Source organism: Misgurnus anguillicaudatus, chromosome 3, assembly GCF_027580225.2.
Source record: "Misgurnus anguillicaudatus chromosome 3, ASM2758022v2, whole genome shotgun sequence".
NCBI lineage: Eukaryota > Metazoa > Chordata > Actinopteri > Cypriniformes > Cobitidae > Misgurnus > Misgurnus anguillicaudatus.
In genome coordinates, this window is record NC_073339.2 from 41478369 (window position 1) to 41495905 (window position 17537).

General features: G+C 36.3%; 2 protein-coding genes and 1 long non-coding RNA gene across 10 annotated transcripts; all 3 read right to left on the reverse strand.

The window, feature by feature from the left end:
- Positions 1 to 2386: 2386 nt before the first annotated feature.
- On the reverse strand, positions 2387 to 5596 carry ndufab1a (NADH:ubiquinone oxidoreductase subunit AB1a). The gene is made up of 4 exons (XM_055206017.2): positions 5397 to 5596; positions 4731 to 4859; positions 4551 to 4638; positions 2387 to 2822 (listed from the first exon to the last, which is right to left on the reverse strand). The coding sequence occupies exons 1-4, from the start codon at positions 5553 to 5555 to the stop codon at positions 2731 to 2733; spliced, it is 468 nt and encodes a 155-aa protein (XP_055061992.2). The 5' UTR covers positions 5556 to 5596; the 3' UTR covers positions 2387 to 2730.
- Positions 5597 to 6531: 935 nt separating this feature from the next.
- LOC129444975 (uncharacterized) lies at positions 6532 to 14265 on the reverse strand. Of its 8 annotated transcripts, none has more exons than XM_073866200.1 (13): positions 14197 to 14265; positions 13924 to 14009; positions 13660 to 13719; positions 13297 to 13435; positions 11977 to 13200; positions 9427 to 10868; positions 8722 to 8877; positions 8544 to 8626; positions 8307 to 8468; positions 8115 to 8231; positions 7352 to 7439; positions 7118 to 7266; positions 6532 to 7036 (listed from the first exon to the last, which is right to left on the reverse strand). In XM_073866200.1, exons 2-13 carry the CDS (start codon positions 13960 to 13962, stop codon positions 6829 to 6831), a joined length of 3867 nt encoding a protein of 1288 aa, XP_073722301.1. In that variant the 5' UTR covers positions 13963 to 14009; positions 14197 to 14265; the 3' UTR covers positions 6532 to 6828. The 8 variants fall into 8 exon arrangements, with proteins under 8 accessions (XP_073722301.1, XP_055062000.2, XP_073722299.1 ...); XM_055206025.2 differs by having other exon boundaries at positions 9427 to 9647; positions 9687 to 10868; positions 13660 to 13737; positions 13924 to 14256; XM_073866198.1 differs by having other exon boundaries at positions 13660 to 13737; positions 14197 to 14252.
- Positions 14266 to 16518: 2253 nt separating this feature from the next.
- Positions 16519 to 17415, reverse strand: LOC141363529 (uncharacterized). Its single transcript, XR_012369025.1, has 2 exons — positions 17322 to 17415; positions 16519 to 17179 (listed from the first exon to the last, which is right to left on the reverse strand). It is a non-coding gene; the product is annotated as an uncharacterized lncRNA (long non-coding RNA).
- Between the last annotated feature and the right edge of the window lie 122 nt (positions 17416 to 17537).

The following is a 17537-nucleotide window of genomic DNA, read 5'->3' on the forward strand; positions in this document are numbered from 1 at the left end:
AGGAATTTTGTAATGGCTTTAATGGTTTTTAACAACGTTTAATGGCATTTATAATGTAAACCACCAGAATTTGCCTCAAATAAAAAATTTTGAGGAAAAAATTGTGTTTGTGTGTTTAAATAGACTAATAGATTAACATGCACATGGACATCCAGGAACCATTGTCAACAACACTGTAGAATTGTCTCTAAACCAAGTAAGCTACCTACATAGACTGCAGTTTTGGGGTTTATGCACACTCTTAATGCCCAGTATATAGAGAGGTTTAAATGTAATGAGGGTATTTACATGTTCCTATGTACATAAATGCACCGACACTTACAGACAGAAGAGGAAATGCCTGAAGCATCCCGCCATGGCTTCTCATCATCACAGTGAGAGGTATGTTCACAGACATCCACTGACATACTAACACACACATAAACACAGAGGAAGGGAGAGTGATTTATGACACCTGAAAAGGAAACCCAGACTTACTTAAGATCACAAGAGAAAGCTAATATCTGCCAAGGTTCTTATTAGTTTACACATTTCACCAGTTGAACTTAAACCTGTCTGATTTTAATGCAATGCCACATCATTTAAAGTCTTCTGCCTGTGAAGCCAAATAATTTAGTAATACAACAACTTTGCTGTATACTTCTATAAATTACCTGCTTTATCTTTGAATCTTGGGATAATATTACTATACATCCTATATCAAATCTGAAGAACCTTTCTGTTTCACAAAAAGTTTGATATAGGTCTCAAGTATCAAGGGTCTACAAGGGAAATGTTCAGCTGTTTATGTGTCTTTGAATTTGTATTATTCACATTTAGCTTACCAAGCTGTTTGTTTTAGCTATTTCTCCATAACCTAAAGTATTAAATGATTTATTTTATATTCTTCATCTTGTCTACAATGTTGAACGTTCTAAAGGAAATACAAAGACTGAGATTAATAATTAAACTTTCATAGGAACAAATCTTGAAATACTCAAATGTGTTTTAGTATTGAATGAGTTACTGTAAGTAGAAATGTAAAAGTATCATTAACATCAGCCACATGACATTAGTAACTAACCATAATTGTTGATTTAGTTGTAGTGGGGGGCTTTAAAAGCTTTATAAAGGTTTTAACTTCAGGGGGTAAAGATTAACTACTAGACAAAAATGTTTCCATAAATAAATTGTTCTGGCACCAACTCTGGAAAAAGCTATCTTGGCAAGCATTACCAGTAGGTGGTGCTATAACACAGTACCAAATACAGCCTGTGTTAGATTACGCCGTAGTGAGTATCGTGTCATGGGCTTGCCATTATAAACACATCTCTGCTATTTGAAAATAACATGCGAGACCTCAGGGTGATTCATTATAATTGTTATAAAAATTTATAAAAGTCTAAAAACTTATTGATACAGAATTCTTTATTAACATTTTCAGGGTTTAATAGATTTTTTTAGATGTTAACAGTGATGGTTGTTTTGTACATCATAGAAGACAATGTTAGCATCCGTTAATTTTTACAGTAGGATAAAAGTAAATAAATTTGATATTTTTGCTCTATTTTCTATTTCCAGGATTAAAAACATACATAGTGTCAACGTGGCGACTTCATGCGGCGCTGCAAGAACCGACAGCGGATGACGTCAAAGCCCCGCGAGAGCGATTTAAAAGCAAACTCCTCCTTATGATTTCGCGAATCGCTCTCGCGGTACTTTGACGTCGGCCGTCTGTCGATTCTTGAGGCGGCGCATGAAGTCGAACAAGCCTATTATTTATAAATATTCATGAAACTGGGTATTCTTATCCAATGACAAGACGTTTAGCTTAATTATCCATAACAGCACAGTCTGTTGTGTGAGCGTGTTTGCGCGCTTAGTGTTTTAATTTTAATAATTTATGTAATACCGCTACACTAATCTTAATATTTGTTACACTAGAAAGCCTATTATATAATTTGCCCCGCCCCCAACTCGCCGTTCTTCTCACTGCGTCCACGCCCATTTAAGTGGATTTTTTAAAACGATAGTGAGGTAGACTAGAGCTGAAACCAGGAGGTTTTATTACCCTTTAAAATAAAAAAAATTTACTCCTATGTCATTAGACTGAATGCATCCCATTTCTAAATATACATAATACACAGTGATGTATTTGAAAACATGGTATAGATTTACAAAAGTAAACAAATTGCATAAATAACAAAATATTAAAGTTCACATATGAAGTTCATCACCTCAACTTCACATAGATGTCATTTATCACACTGACAACAAACATCTAAACCAAACTTCTATTTGTGAAGCACTTTGAATGAAAATGTGCTATCCACCTGGACAATACTACATTTCAAGTGTTCATATCCAAATGCATTGTGGGTACTGAAGACAGAAATAAATGAGATCCTTTAAAAGATATTTGAACTGTTTATTATTGTAGGTTTCATATGAAGTATTCACATTATTTGCACACTCTTATTATTGTATGAATGAAGGACTTGTGCATGTATCTAGAAGAGAACCAGTCAGAAAAGCACAAGCAGCCAAAAACAAAATTACAACGAAAGATTTAAACGTTGATCTAAATACAAAAAAGCAGTTTGTGTCAAAACATTTATGAAATTTGCAGGTTTCTTATTACCTTGATGGAAAAACAATGGTCACCTTAAAAGCATTAGGTGAGACAAAGAGGAACATATGGTGTAGTTGGGTTTTAACCATTTTAATTGTCACTAAACTTACAGTGAATATTTATTCATAGACATCTTTCTTATCTGCGATGTACTGAACAATCTCTTGAGGTGTCATCAACTTCTCTGCTTCTGCATCAGGAATCTCAAAACCTGCACAGATGGGATCAATTGGATAAATTGGTCACCTCGTAATCATTTTGCACTTTCATGTCAGCACAGTTTGGACTAAGCTGTACACATGCACTTTATGTGGCTAGCTTCAAATTGATTTTAGTTGTTTTATGTAGTTTAGTGTCTGCACCATGGTCCTAACACTGCTATACGCCTTATTCAGTCGGCCGCCACAAAGAACCTCAGAAATCGTGGATTGTTAAAATTATTGACATTTGATCTAATTTGAGATGAGAATAGTGCATGGTGTACATAATATCTTCTTTGGATAGCCTGTTGGCTAATTGCTAATTTCTCATGCTGTATGCATGTTTAATTTTTTTTTTAAAACATTAATATAATGCAACTATTTTTTTCTGTTATGTCATGAACATTGACTTAATAACGTTTGCTTGACTTGATACCAAGCTATTTATGTCATAGTTTGTTGTGCATGTATTGTTAAAGGGTAAAACCCCATATAAACCCCCAAAGTTGTGTATAAATATTATTAGATAGAAATGAATCCTGCTTTGGTTGATTCAGGTCAATGTGCTTAAAAATCTTACAGGAAAAAAGTGTTAAACATATTCATGCCTTTTTGTTTTTTGTAAACTTTACGAATTGTAAATACGTACTTAGTTATAGGACTATATTCGTGTTTTAAAGAAAAGTAAGCATGCTTACAACATTAGAAATTAATGATTAGCCAACAGGCTAATATCAAAACAGATTTTATGTACAAATTGCGGTGCTTTTATGTGCCATCTCATTTAAACAATCCATGATTTCTGAGGCTCCTTGTGCTTTGGAATTTTGTAAAATGATGTATTCTCTGTGTTCTAATGGCTGAACGGCCAGCACTATGGTACAAAACAATAGGTTTCAAGCGCACGCTATGGAAGCCTCATTTGGAATCAACATGGCGGCAGGCTGAATAAGGCGTATATGGTTAAAGGTGACATAGAATGATTGAACAGAGTATTTATCCTTGTTCTGTGATGTGACATGTAGACAAAAAAATGTTTGTTTGGGTCTGTAATGCCTTAGAAGCTTCCTAAAAACCTCTCTTAGATAGCTCTATTAGGGTGGGGGATTTTAAACAAGTGGTTTTGCACCTATTTGGCTCCCCCTACTGGCTTAACTTGCAATCTCATTACTGATCGGCTGACTTTGCTGCCACTCAAAAAATGTAGCCAATTATTTTAAAGTGGAGGGGCAGTTAGATGCCTGTGATGTCATAAGCATCAGTTTTTCAGATTGGGCTGTTTTCTGGCTGACATTTCTAAAAGAGGCTATGAGACTGAGATGTTTAGCATGTTTAGCACTTTTTGTATGTTTGTAAATGTGGGTAGACTACCATTATTCAACAAAGACAAGGTAAAAATGGTTTTTCATTCTCTGTCCCCTTTAAAATTACAATAAAGCTTCTTGACTTAACTTAAGTAACCTTCTGCACATAAATATTTCAACTGGTAGAGTATTGTGATAGCAGTGTCAAGGTCATGAGTTCGATCCAAGTAAACACAAATCTAAATGTATAGTCTGAATGCACTGTAATATCGCTTTAGATTAAAGCATCTGCATATAAGCAAAAGCATACATGTAAAATATTACAATTTTCATAAAGTGAGTGACTAATATATGCTCTTGGTAAAACATCTACAGGCTATGTGTTTGTGTGAAATTAAAAAGCATTATTATTAAGTATATTATAAAGCTACAAACCAAATTCATCTTCCATGGCCATGATGATTTCCACCTGGTCTAAACTGTCCAATCCCAAATCCTTCATGAAATGAGATGTAACCTGAAGCTTTAAAACAGATTAAAAACAAAGCTTATCAAACACTGTACAAAAGACAAAACATTACAAATACCGCACTTTCGGATGGATGGAGTATCTACCTTCTCAGGGTTGATCTTGTCATAAAGCTTCAGGACGTAGAGGACACGGTCATGAATAGATTCTAGGGTTAATGGAGGCAAGTCACCATAGTGTCTCCACTGAGAGACCTGAAGCAAACTGCCAGGGATCTACAAAAACAATGACAATTTCAAAATCACAATTTATTAAATAATTATAAGTGCAAATACATTTACATTCAGCGTTATATAGAAACAAAAATAAGTAAATTAGGAAGTTAAGAACTATTTGACATGCCATACAAAGACAAGCATCAAATACCATAATGAACCGTCTGCTGTGTTACCACTGAGACCATTACAAAGTGTTTAAGGCCTTATTTCTGTAAAGTCTTAATGGTGTTCTAATGGTTTCCATCCGCCAGAGTGTGAAACCCAACACAATACCAGTGGAAACCATTATGATATAATAAAACTAATACGACTCCCATAATAATGCAATACAATTTCCTTGATGTTTTTTCTTTTCTTTCAGCCGGGCTAACTTGGAGACATATTATCATTGCTGTACACCCAGGTAATTTAGTTAAAACATCAATTAAAATAAAGTTAAACTTGTAAAATGAGATTGTCTAGCCGTCTGTAAAGTCATGATGAGTAAAGACACGGGTAGGTCATGGATGTCATTAGCCATAAACTATCACACACCTGCACCAGTGAAGATTTGTGTCCGTCAGTAAGATGTGAAAACGCTCGGCCGTGAGTAAACGGTGCTGCTGTTAACGTAGCGAGACTTTTGACACGGTTAACATGCAATGAACTACGGTTTAGTGATCGGACACACCGGGCAATGACGCGCGCCGCCATGTTTCGCACTCCACTCCCACAATGCACGAGACTCGACACTGCGCATGCGCTAAACGTTCGTTCAAAATAAGAGGTTCTTATGCACGAAATCGCGTAGTTTTATTAATATTTGCAGTGGTTCCTAAACGTTTCAGCATGCGTACTCCCTTGTGTAGGGTTCCCCCAAAAACATTAATGACAGAAAACAATTTTAAACTTACATTTTATTTAAACAAAAGCATACAATTGCACACATAAAAGTTAGTTGTTTTGGTTTGGTAGCCTTATTTTTTTGCACATAATTTAAGTAAAATTAATATATTTTAATACCTTATATAAATTTAATATAAAAATGTCATAAAACTTGGGGCACGTCACCAACTCGCTGCCCCCCATTTTGAGAGCCACTGCTATATAGTATATGCTAAAAGCAAAAGCAGTATGTGTGTGAAAATGTGTGAGTATTTACTATAGTAAACTGTAGTATATTATAGTAATTTTTACATCTTGTTAATGTATACTGCATTATGTACTATTTAATATATTAAATACTACACTATTGTTCAATATTTACTATGGTAAGGCTAAAAAACAATAGGTACAAGGAATTTTACTACAGTTTACTACACTAAATACTATAGTACACTACAAGATTTTTCATATGGGAAGATCTTTCATTATGATCTTTTCATTCTTATGCATTGGGTGGACATTTTTCTATCCCATGAGGCCACAGAAGTTATGGAGTCACCAAATTCAATAATATAAGAAAGAATACCAGAAAAAGGATATAGGTACCAAAAAATCTACTAGTGTAGATAAGTATACTTGATTAACAAAATATGAGTAAATTATTTTCGCTGTTGTCATTAGCATGTCAAAAGTGAATGAATTTAGGAGTCACATGACAGTAAAAAATTGAGAATTTAGTGTGACTAGAATTTGTGTATACATATACTCAAAAATATTTTTTAAAAAGGTAAAACAAATAAAAAACAGTTGTTTACATTTTATTGTCTCATGTTACAATCATATTAATTATAAACAACAAAGAGTGTGAGGGATTTATGTATAAGAAATGCAATGTTATGCACTGTATACTGTAATCAAAGTTTCAAAAATAAAATTTTCCAGTTGTTTAATGTCTAACAATGTTATTATTGAACAATTACATTTAATAATTTAACAAAGAATACAATTGACTGACACTCATTTGATCAAATTGGGAACAATATAAGTTTGTTAATAATGCACATTTACATAGTATACAAGTAGCTTATTATAACCAAGTTATTTACAAAGTTTTGTACTGAAACACGCTAACATCCCCGTTCAGATACCCAGTCAGTAGTGTGTCAGGCCCTGCCCACCGCGCTAGTCGACACAACTCATCTAGCACACCAACAACTTTAGCCACCCTGCTTTTGAGATTCCAAACAGCAACATGACCAGACTGGAAAACGCCAACAAGCTCAGAGCCTAAGACATCACCATCTATCAACCTAAAGAGACGGATACATTTATTCAATCAACTTTACTAACATCACAACATTTATCAATTTACATTGAATGTGACGTCTTACTGTTGTATATGTTGAGCGGGACTGCTGATAGACGTCAATGTGATGTGTTTGCCAGTCAGGGGATTCGTAGCAATCAGAGCAAAAAGGGTTGTTTCACGCCTTTCATCACACACATTCCCAGTATTCTGAAGTAATATACAAAGCACTCCCTATAAGAAAACAAAAGAGGAATAAAGTAACATATAATGCAGACAAACATAGACTTGCTTACCGAAAAACAATACTCAAACTTACCCTGTAAGAATATCCCTTCATGCAGTTCGTCATTGTTAAAGTCTTTTCCAGGAGAATACTCTGAAGCAAATGGCCTGACTTCATATTCCTAAAATTCCAAAGTGTGACAAAAGGTGGGGATTTATATAAATAAACAAAACAAATATTTGATTATATTTCTTAAGGCATAAAAGATCTGAATCAAATAACTCCTGTTATGGAAAGACTACATTTTCAAGTTTTTTTACACAACACTGTGGAATACTTGATTCGGATTGACCAGTTGTAACATTCCAAGGTTAATTATTATAATGACGCCCAAAACTAATAATGCACAGTCATTTGGATACTGCGAGTCATCTTTACAGGTGCAGTTTAAAGGTGACGTATCATAAAAATCAGACGTTTTCCATGTTTAAGTGCTATTTTAGGTTCCCCAGTCCTTCTATCAACCTAGAAAATGTGTAAAAGAACAACCAAGTAACTTAGTTTTGGTAAACTATTCTCTGCAAGCATGTGAAAAAATAGGCTATTGTAATCTGGCTCCCCTTGTGATGTCAGAAGGCGATAATACCGCCCGTTAATCTGCACTATCACACCACGGCACTGCCATTTAAGCCAGAGATCATCTAATTTGCATTTTAAAGGACACACCCAAAAAAAGGAAACATTTTTGCTCACTCCTACAAAAAAATCACTTGATGAAGTTAAATATGAATTAGAAAAAGAATGGATAAAATATTGTAGTTTCTAAGGTAAATACCTCACTAAATTTATTCCTCACCATATAAGGATGGTTTTACATTCTGTCCAACCAATCAGAGCATCTTTCTCCTCTTCTATGGCTGCAAGTGTCCGAATGTTCTGCTTTACGGAGTCCATGGGAAGAGTGCTCACTACCCTGAAATGAATGTGACAATAAGAACTGTGACGAAATATACATTTTTATCTATGGACAGACGGACAGATTTGTTACCTTCCTTCCTTATTGAACGTTTTCACAGTGACTTTCTGCTGATCTTCAGAGGCGGAGCAACACACAAGTCGACAGTCAGACACCCCCACAACTGCTTGTAAAGCATCTTTGCATACTAAAGTCTGTGTGAACGGTCCATCCATACTTGGACAGGCAAGAAGTCTGCACCAATAAACACACAGGATCAAAAATGTACTCGTCATGTGAAATTTCATGGTGTTTTGTTTATTTTCTTACCTTGCTTCTGTGATTTCTAAGTGACCCAGAGTGACACAAACCAGACCTGAAGAATCAGGAATAGCTTGCAAGGACATGACAGACTACAAATTTAAACAAAGAAAGATCAAATTAAAGCGTGCACCTTTTTCGTGTTAATTTGCCATGGGAATTTTTAAACATTTGCATTTTGGTTCACCTGTGCAAATGTCCAGGTGTGTACAAGACCCCACGGTTGAACTCCCTTCTTGTGAATCCAAACGCAAACGCTCCATTCTCCTGCCACACATATGCACCAGTCCTCCGTCGACCATCGCACCAAACACAAATCCAACACACATCCACCCTCCAGGGCCTTACAAACAAAATATTTTAATTATGAAGGTAAAATAATGCATACATCATTATGAGTGGCGGCCGGTGACTTCTTTTTTCGATGGGCGCTCGATGCGAAGTTCGTTACATCATGTATGTAGCCCGTCATGTGTGTGGTTCTTTTTTCAAAATATGTGTTCTGCACGTCGAAAGATCCTGCGTGCATCATGTGTTTTGTAAAAATGCAGATGCGTCTAAAGGGTCTATGATAAAAGAGACGCTCACGTTTGCCAGATACTTACATAATCTCATGCATAATCCGAGTTTACTGTTAAGGGAGTGTCTTGTGTGTATTTTGTGAGCGTCTCTTTTATCATAAACGGTTTTGACGCATGTGCAGCAGGCACTTATTTTGAGAAAACACGTGATGTACATGGTTCACATGACGCAACAAACACATATTTTGAAAATGTAAGCAACACACATGACACTCCGAACACTTATTTTGAATTAGCGCCCCTCGGATGAGCAGTCACGAGCCGCCACTGATCAATATTATAGTCTAATGAAATGCTGTCTTTTTAGGCACCTTAAAAGTGTGCATTTCCTGCAGCATGGATGAACAATGGCCTGCATCAGGAAAGGTTGTGGAAGATACCGGATTTTCATTTAGTAGTGTTATAGTATTGCACGAATCAGTGCCATTTTCCATTGCTTCATCCACATTAGTGATGCAAACTGTCTTTTCTTCAGTTTTCTGATTGGTGGAGGCCTCGTTGGAAGTTTGACCTGCACAACCAGATTCATTTCCACACCGAGACCGATTCATATCCATATAACTTTGAGATTCAGCCCTAAAGCTTTCATCTTTAGTTTCAGGATTGTTCTGGATATCAGGGTTAAGCTGAGCTTCAATTTCAGGAGTGCAATTGATTTTACTTTTACAATCTGTATCAAAACTGCATTCATGCTTCTCTTCACTTCCCAAAATGCATAAAACGTGCAATTCGGTTTCTGGTGTGATAAAGTTCTCATGTCCCATTACAGTGTTGTTTTGGGTTGGTTCTGCATCATTTCGAGCTCCCATCATAATTTCTTGACTGACGTTTGTTGGATTCTTTGCGACAGTATCCTCCACTTCGGTTGGGTCTGAACTTTTCATAAAGGTATCGGCCTTGACATTCCCAAATTGTTTAGATGAGACCGAATCTGGAGACACAGAACCTGTAGGTATGTTTAAAGAGGGAGATCTACAGCTATTAGCAGGAGAAAGGAGACGTGTTTGAGGGTCTGTTGGTGAACCTGGGCTTACAAAATATGGAGTCATTCCTAAAGATGGTAGGGGAGAGTATTGACCCCTCGGAGTGTGTGAGGTCAATGATGGACTCAGATCTAGTAACGCTGGGCACAAAGAGTGGTTTTCCAAGAGAGTATCTGTTCGCTTGTGTGATTCGACCTGAGGGTTTATGTCAAGCATATTAACATTTTTGGTTTCTGTCTCTGTTTGCATCTGATCAATGCTGGCGGTGTGTTTCTCTGTTAAAATAACTGCTTCCTGTTCAGTCTCATCTGTTTTGGCTATTGTCAAAGTTTGTTCCTTTACACTTTCTGTCAGATCGTAGGACATGACGCTTGGTTTGTTTACAAGATGCTTGTCTGATTGGATAGTGTTTTGTTTCTCAGTCTGCGATTGGTCGGTGGGGTCTGACTGACAAAGAGGCAAACTGTCTTCGAGGGCAGAGGAAGTTGGGGCTTCTGGAGCAAAAAGTTCTCCGCAGAAAACTTCACAGTTACTCTTTTTGCCGCTCGCTGTCTGGCGCCTGTTGCTCCGGCGTGTGTTGTATACACGCTGGACATACGGTTCCACAAGTGACGTGGACAACTGCAGTCTCTCCAACTTCAGCTGGCCAAAATCCTCATCTGGTAGGTGGAAATCCTGGATGTCAACAGCCGCCAGCAGCTCATTTTTCGTGTCTTGGTCTTGAAGAGCTTGAATAAGTGAAGCTAATGATGGCAGAAGAGGTGATTGATCTGAAAATGCAGAATACATACAGACATGTATTAGCAAAACTACGAAGCAATCTACAGAGGTACAGATTGTTTGCTGTGATGATATTGTGACTCAAATATGACGGATTACTGGTCAAATTCAATCAATCAATCAATCAAATCAAAAAAATTTATTTCGGTCCTCACACATAATTTTCCAAAAACAGAGAAAAATGTTTTATGTTTCAATGTTTTAAATGGGGACATTTCACAAGTAGGGCTGTCAAAATTATAAAAAATCATCTCATGATGATTGTTTGACCTCATAGCGATGATTTCAGATCACCGCAATGATTGCACATCTCTTTAAAAAACACATGGGGGAGCTGCAGTGCCTGTATAAACGAGACAGTATCAGATGGCACCCCATAAATAACAGTGTAACGCAATACATTGCAAAGCCATCAATACAGTAAAAAACAGCCATTTAAAGAAATGGTGCAAAATAATAAGCAGTATGAACTGCCAGGTGAACATACATTTCCAAAACAGCAATTCCAAATTTAGGGAAGTAAGGATGCTATTTTTAAGGATCTGTAAGGAATAGTTTTTTTTTGCAGCCACTGTGGACATGTGGTCCAGTACTAATATGACCTTAGTAGGATTGGCTACAATTTAAGACCGGTTCTGGTATAGTCAGCTTGTTTTGATTGTAATTTTTATTTTAAGATATTTTTCAGACACTTTATTGTGTTTATATCTTATGAAGATTTTCAGTTTTTGAAAGATATATTCATTAAATAATTACTTTTAAAATATGTGTTACGTGTATTAATATTTACTGCCAGGTAAACCTTGCAAAACATTTAATGTGAGAAAATGATTTCATGAACAACCAAACAAAATGTATGAGAATTAAAGGTCAAAGCAATAAAACGTCACAATTTATTAGGCAATTAACCGTTGGATACGTAAAAATTAATTGCACAATAAAATGGCTAATATTGGAGTACTGGGACTCAAATCTCTAATCCTACTTGTATGAACAACGTGCTTAATATGCTTAGCAAGTACCACTAATGAAATTAAAATGTGATGTGATCTTATGTAAAAATAAATAAATAAATAATACAAATAAAATAAATCTTACCGTTTTTACACATACTTGTCTGGGACGGAGATAAATGATTTCCAGTTTGGCCACGCCCCCTTCTGAAAATAGGATACAAGTTAGAATCCGGAAGGAGTTTGGACTCAAAGTAAAGCTGAGAATCTGGAAGGTGCTTAAAATCTTGTGTAACTCTTTCTTCTTTACTGGGCGTCAAATTAACCGCAGACACGAGCGACGGGATTGGCTGAGACTCCGCTTGTGGCCTTCCCTCCACTTCTGATTGACAGGAAGATTCAGTCTGAGGTGTGGATACTGTAAGGGGTTCTATAGAGGCTTGCGAATCACTTACAGGATTTGATATTATACAATCTTGAGCATCTTTGGTCCTAACTGTGGTTGCTCTACGACGCCCTCTCCTCCTCCTCTGACCATTTCCTCTACGTCCGGCCTGGTCATTGGACCTGCATACCGATTCTGAAAGTTCTGAGGTCGTGTGACCTCTACCACGCGTTTGTGATTGGCCGAGCCTGCGTCTGCCCCGCCCCCGAGTGAGCTGGCTGTGAATGACAGCCTCTAGGTTGACAGGACTGTGAGATGCAGCCATACGACGTGTTGTTCGGATATAATACTCCACGGGAAATGGTAAGCCTTCAACCAGCGTACAAGAATCCAGAGCTCCAGACATAATTAAAGAGTGTTTATTATCTGTGCTGTCATTATTTCCTTTATATGCATCCATTTGTGCAAGGTTCGCTTCTGATTTAACAGTAATACTATGGACTGACTCACATGACGGGAAAGAAGAAGAGGCTTGCATGGAGTCCTTACATGCAGCTGTTTTTGACTGTAACTTCTCTACCGAATGATGGATAGGAGGCAGACTTTCCTGGCATATATTCATCTGACTCTGAAAGGGTAAATGTTTCTTTTTACCTAAAACCATTGGCTTGTTTTCACAGTTCCCAACCTTTAGCTCTTGTAGTTCTTCAGCAATTGCATAGTTGTCCTGGTTTTTCTCAACCTTGGCTGGCAACATCCCCATATGTCTTTCTTTTCTCATGTCAGCCTTATTTTCTCCACCTCCATTATTTCCCTGTTTGAGACTTTCTTTCTCTTGGCTGTTGTCAGTATCCGACTCTCGCTCTTTGTTCTGCAGGCGCAGCCGGCTGCGCTTAGAGCGCAGGCGGTGGGCGGGGCTTCGCATGCATGCAGGAGATGACAAATGAGGAGCAAGAGCAATCTCAGCAAGTTGAAACTGGAGGGCTGGGTTGGAAAAAACAGAGCTGTTTATTTTTGCAACAAAGTACAAAAATTAGTAAAAGAATCCAGAAATATTCCAGAGAGACACGTGTCACTTACCGGTTTGTAAGTGCTGAGCATTTTGGTTGTCAGAAAGTTCAGAAGCTGCCACAGAGGAAGATGTTAAACACGCTGATGTTTCATTGTTCTGGTGAGAGACGTTGCTCTGCCTGCGAATAGCATCCAGGCGTTCTGCTCTCTAAATGAAAAAAAAAAAACATTCACAAACTGATTTGTACACTGTTTCTGTAGCTTAGTTGGTACAGCATTGCATTAGGAGTTCAAAAGTCTTGGGTTTGAACCCCAGGGAACATGTAACAATGTGAAACTTGAATGCACTGTCACTTTATATGTCAATGTTTAGTGATATATCACACATTGTTGTGTTTTAGTGTAGGATGCTTATAAATACAGCATATTTACCTGTAATCTCACTGCTGTCCTCTCATACTCCTGCTTCAGTAGCTCCAGTCTTCTCCTCAACTTTAAAACATGTAAAGACTAATAATTCAGACAATGTCTGTCGTACTTCACAGAATACTAGTATCATGTCAATAAAGTTATCTTTTGTGGTAACTTAGTAGTAGTAGTAGTAGTAGTACATGATGTTTTGATGGCTTTAATTGAGTTATACATCAACAAATACTAAATAAGTTACATAATATTAGAAATAAAAAAATAACTTACTGCCTCTTGGTCGTCGTTAGGGTGAATATCTTCCTCCATTACGTCGTGATGCGATCAAAAGTTCGTCATCGATACAGTTGTTAATACTGTAACTTACATTAACAAAGTATCATCAACCGTAAACAACTGCACAAACATCTGTCTACGCGCACAAATGAGTTTATATCCAAATAAATTAACACTTGTTCGTTTACGTTAAATGCAACATTCACATTTTCCAAAAGAAAAAGTACTCCTGCAAAAGTGTATTTTGAGTTTTGTTTATTGACTCACGACCACAGCCATAGAGCACGCTCTCTCTCCCGCGACTTCTGACTGCAGACAGTACCAATCGATCAAATGATACCAACGATCATCTGACCCTATGAGCTTAAATCGGATGATATTACAGTTAAATTGTCAGGTGTTATGTGGCAAATATATTACAAAATATACATATTTAATATAATTAAAATAAATACAATTACGTTTATAATATGCAGGGCAGACAGACGCACTCGTGAGCGACGCATCGATACTCTTTTGGTAATGTCTTGCACATCCTGGCTACGTTGATGTGCTGTGAAAACAGTTATTTGTTTTACATCTTGCAACTGTAATCAATATTGAGTAAATGTGAGTAAATCTTTACAAAAATATAAAACTATAATTTGATTGAAATTGTTGTAAGTTACTACGATTTTTGGCATGTTTTGTTTGTTTTATAGGTGATATATTTCTTTTGAATTGTCAATATGCATAATAATTTAACATTACTAATTTACAAACACCAGCCAAGTAAACAGACTAGTGTGAAAAATAGATACTGTAATGAAATATTAATAATAAAAAAATTGCAGTATCTTGATACAGCTCTCTGTAAGCTAGTGTGCAGGGAAAACTGAATGCCAGAGTAAAAAATAAAGATGGAATGACTGCTACTCTTGCTGTTATACAAACAACACAATGTTTGGGGTATTTTTAAACACATTAGATTAAATTTTATTTTTTATTATTATTTATTATAATTTACACCACCTACATTATATGTCATATTGTGTATAAGAAACAATGCAGTGGATACTTTTAAGTGCTGCATGGCAAAATAAACCTGTTTTGATTAATTATAATTCACTAATTTTAGATAAGCATGTCTAAAGATTTAAGATCATGATGATGGACTGTGTGACATTTCTGTGTGGGTTGTAGGAGGTCAGTGGATCCCCTATGCCATGTTTTCATAGAGGTTATAGTGTTATTATGGTGTGTCAGCTTGTGCAGTGAATGGAGATGTCACCCAAATACGATAATCCTGGAGATTACACATAAAAGGTCAACTCCTCTGCTCTCTGACATTTCTTGTCTGATGACAAAACGTGAGTCACATGCATTTAAGACTTGCACTGCAATGGCATTAACAGGCTATACTCTTAAGTGTAACATCATAACTCATGCCAATAATAATAATAAAAATAATTTGCTGAAAAAAAGAATAATAATATGCTGAAAATCAAACTGATCTTCTAGATTGATGGATGGATTAAAAATATTAAATATAAAAACAGAGATAGCCTTCAGGATGTTGTTTGTGTGGAAAATACTGGGTGCCCATGGGGTTACTGTGCATATTGCCATGTCTACCATTTGATACCACTTTTTTAATTTTCATCTAACGGAAAACACAACTCTGACGTAATGAGCTTGTGAAACAGTTGCTTGAAGTTCTTGTTGCTTTTACATCTTCACCAGCAGGTGTTTCGAGTGCTTCAAAATCAATTTTCGAAGCAATTGGTTCATTTGATTTCCATCACTACATCTGGCTTTAGCTACAGTGCATTTCTAGATTATTTTAAGGCCAATTGTAATTATATTATCATAAATATATTTCAAATGTATTTTGTTAAGTAATTTCCTTTTAATGAGCTCCTAACTTTACAACAAAATAATAGCTAACAATGATAACAAAAATAGCAGCAGTTGAATAAATAAAAACAGCTAAAGCACAGTCCTATAACAGTAGCAGTAAAGTTGATGCATGATGGGTGAAATTTTCAATTCCACAGATTTAAATAAGCTAAAATAAGTTAATCAAAATGTCTTGTTGAATGAGAAAAATCATGCAAATTGTGCATTAAACTATTACAGATTTATGAAGGGTAGATTTACAGGTTTAGGTTAAGTGTACCTATTTATCAGGTTTAACAGTGTGTCTGACTGGATTTACTACGTTAACTCCCAGTATTTTATACCAAGGTCAAGGGTTGGATATTGCATATGAAAAACATTTACATAAGTGACCCAAGTTAATCATTTCCAATAACAGTTTGATCAAATAATCCAGAAAAGTCTTCCATACTCAATTCAATTGATTTATATACTGTAGCCCTTTTCACAATTGTTTAATTAATTCAAAGCAGCGTTACATTAATAAAAGCCGGAGAAAACACTGAAAATTGGGCAAACAAAAGTTGCAAGGTGCAGCGGCTAAGATTAAACTGAACTATTGAGCATTGTAATAATGCAACATATAGAAGAGAGATCTAAGTTAAGCCAATGTCAGCTTACTCCCTAAACTCAGAGGGGGAAAAAACTTGAGAAAGAGACAGAAATAGCTGATTCTTTAAAAAAAAAATTTTATTCATTAAATTAAATTTTATTTATATAGTGCTTTTTCAAAGCAGCTTTAATTCCCCCAGCTTTAAGCAGGGGAAAACACAGAAAAATCGACAGACAACATAAGTAGCGAAATACAGCGGCAATGAATAAACTTTACAAGCGAGCAGCTGCTAAGTTAAGCCAATGTTGGCTCAGTCCCCGGGTTGAAAAAAACCCCTAGGAGAAAAACCTCCCGCATTTTTAGCCAGGAGGAAAAAAGTCCTAGGAGGGGAAAAAACCCCTTGGGAGGGTTTTTGCTAATCATAAATAGATTTGCTAAAAATAAATACAGCAGGTATGAATAAACTTTACAAGCGAGCGTGTTAATGATGTAACGGATAGAAGAAGGTGCTAAGTTAAGCCAATGTCGGCTGAGTCCCCGGGGTTGAAAAAAACCCCTAGGAGAAAAACCTCCCGCATTTTTAGCCAGGAGGAAAAAAAGTCCTAGGAGGGAAAAAACCCTTGGGAGATATATATAAACATATATATGTAAACGGATTCTAAGGAGGATATACTACATATTAAGATACTATACTATTAAAACGTTAAAAAAAATTCTTCAAGGATGAGACAGGATCTTTATGAGACGTTCAGCCAACCATTTGTGTCCATGGGATACAACCTGAAGATGAGAAAGCAAAGAAATGTCAACATTTAGTTTTTAGTCATCATATAGTATATCTAGAACCTTAAAGCCACAATATGGATAATTCCTATAATATATATAATTTGCACAGAGCGATATATTAAATGTGGTTGTGTACTGTAAAGTTCCCATGGATTTGTAAATCCAGGGAAATTCCTGTTTTAAATAATGGCTCGTCTCTTGTCTCCCTTGTAATTGTCACCCTGTTAGTGTCCATGGTATTCTTGGTTTTCGGTTGTAGAAACTAGGGAGACACAAGAGGACAAATGCAGAAGTGGTGGTTAGACCTGCAGCTAATTCATTACGGTGGCATTAAATAATATAATCAAACATA

Bases quoted from the DNA above. Each gene is read 5' to 3' on its own strand.
- ndufab1a (XM_055206017.2), bottom strand. From the start codon at position 5,555: ATGGCGGCGCGCGTCATTGCCCGGTGTGTCCGATCACTAAACCGTAGT. The intron at 4,639-4,730 runs GTAGATACTCCA...TCTGTTTTAAAG, and splicing joins ACAAGATCAACCCTGAGAAG to CTTCAGGTTACATCTCATTT. The intron at 2,823-4,550 runs GTTTGTAGCTTT...CCATCTGTGCAG, and splicing joins GGCCATGGAAGATGAATTTG to GTTTTGAGATTCCTGATGCA.
- LOC129444975 (XM_073866197.1), bottom strand. From the start codon at position 13,962: ATGGAGGAAGATATTCACCCTAACGACGACCAAGAGGCA. The intron at 7,267-7,351 runs GTAAGTTTGAGT...GTTTTCTTATAG, and splicing joins TGAAGGGATATTCTTACAGG to GGAGTGCTTTGTATATTACT. The intron at 7,037-7,117 runs GTAAGACGTCAC...CCGTCTCTTTAG, and splicing joins CCCGCTCAACATATACAACA to GTTGATAGATGGTGATGTCT.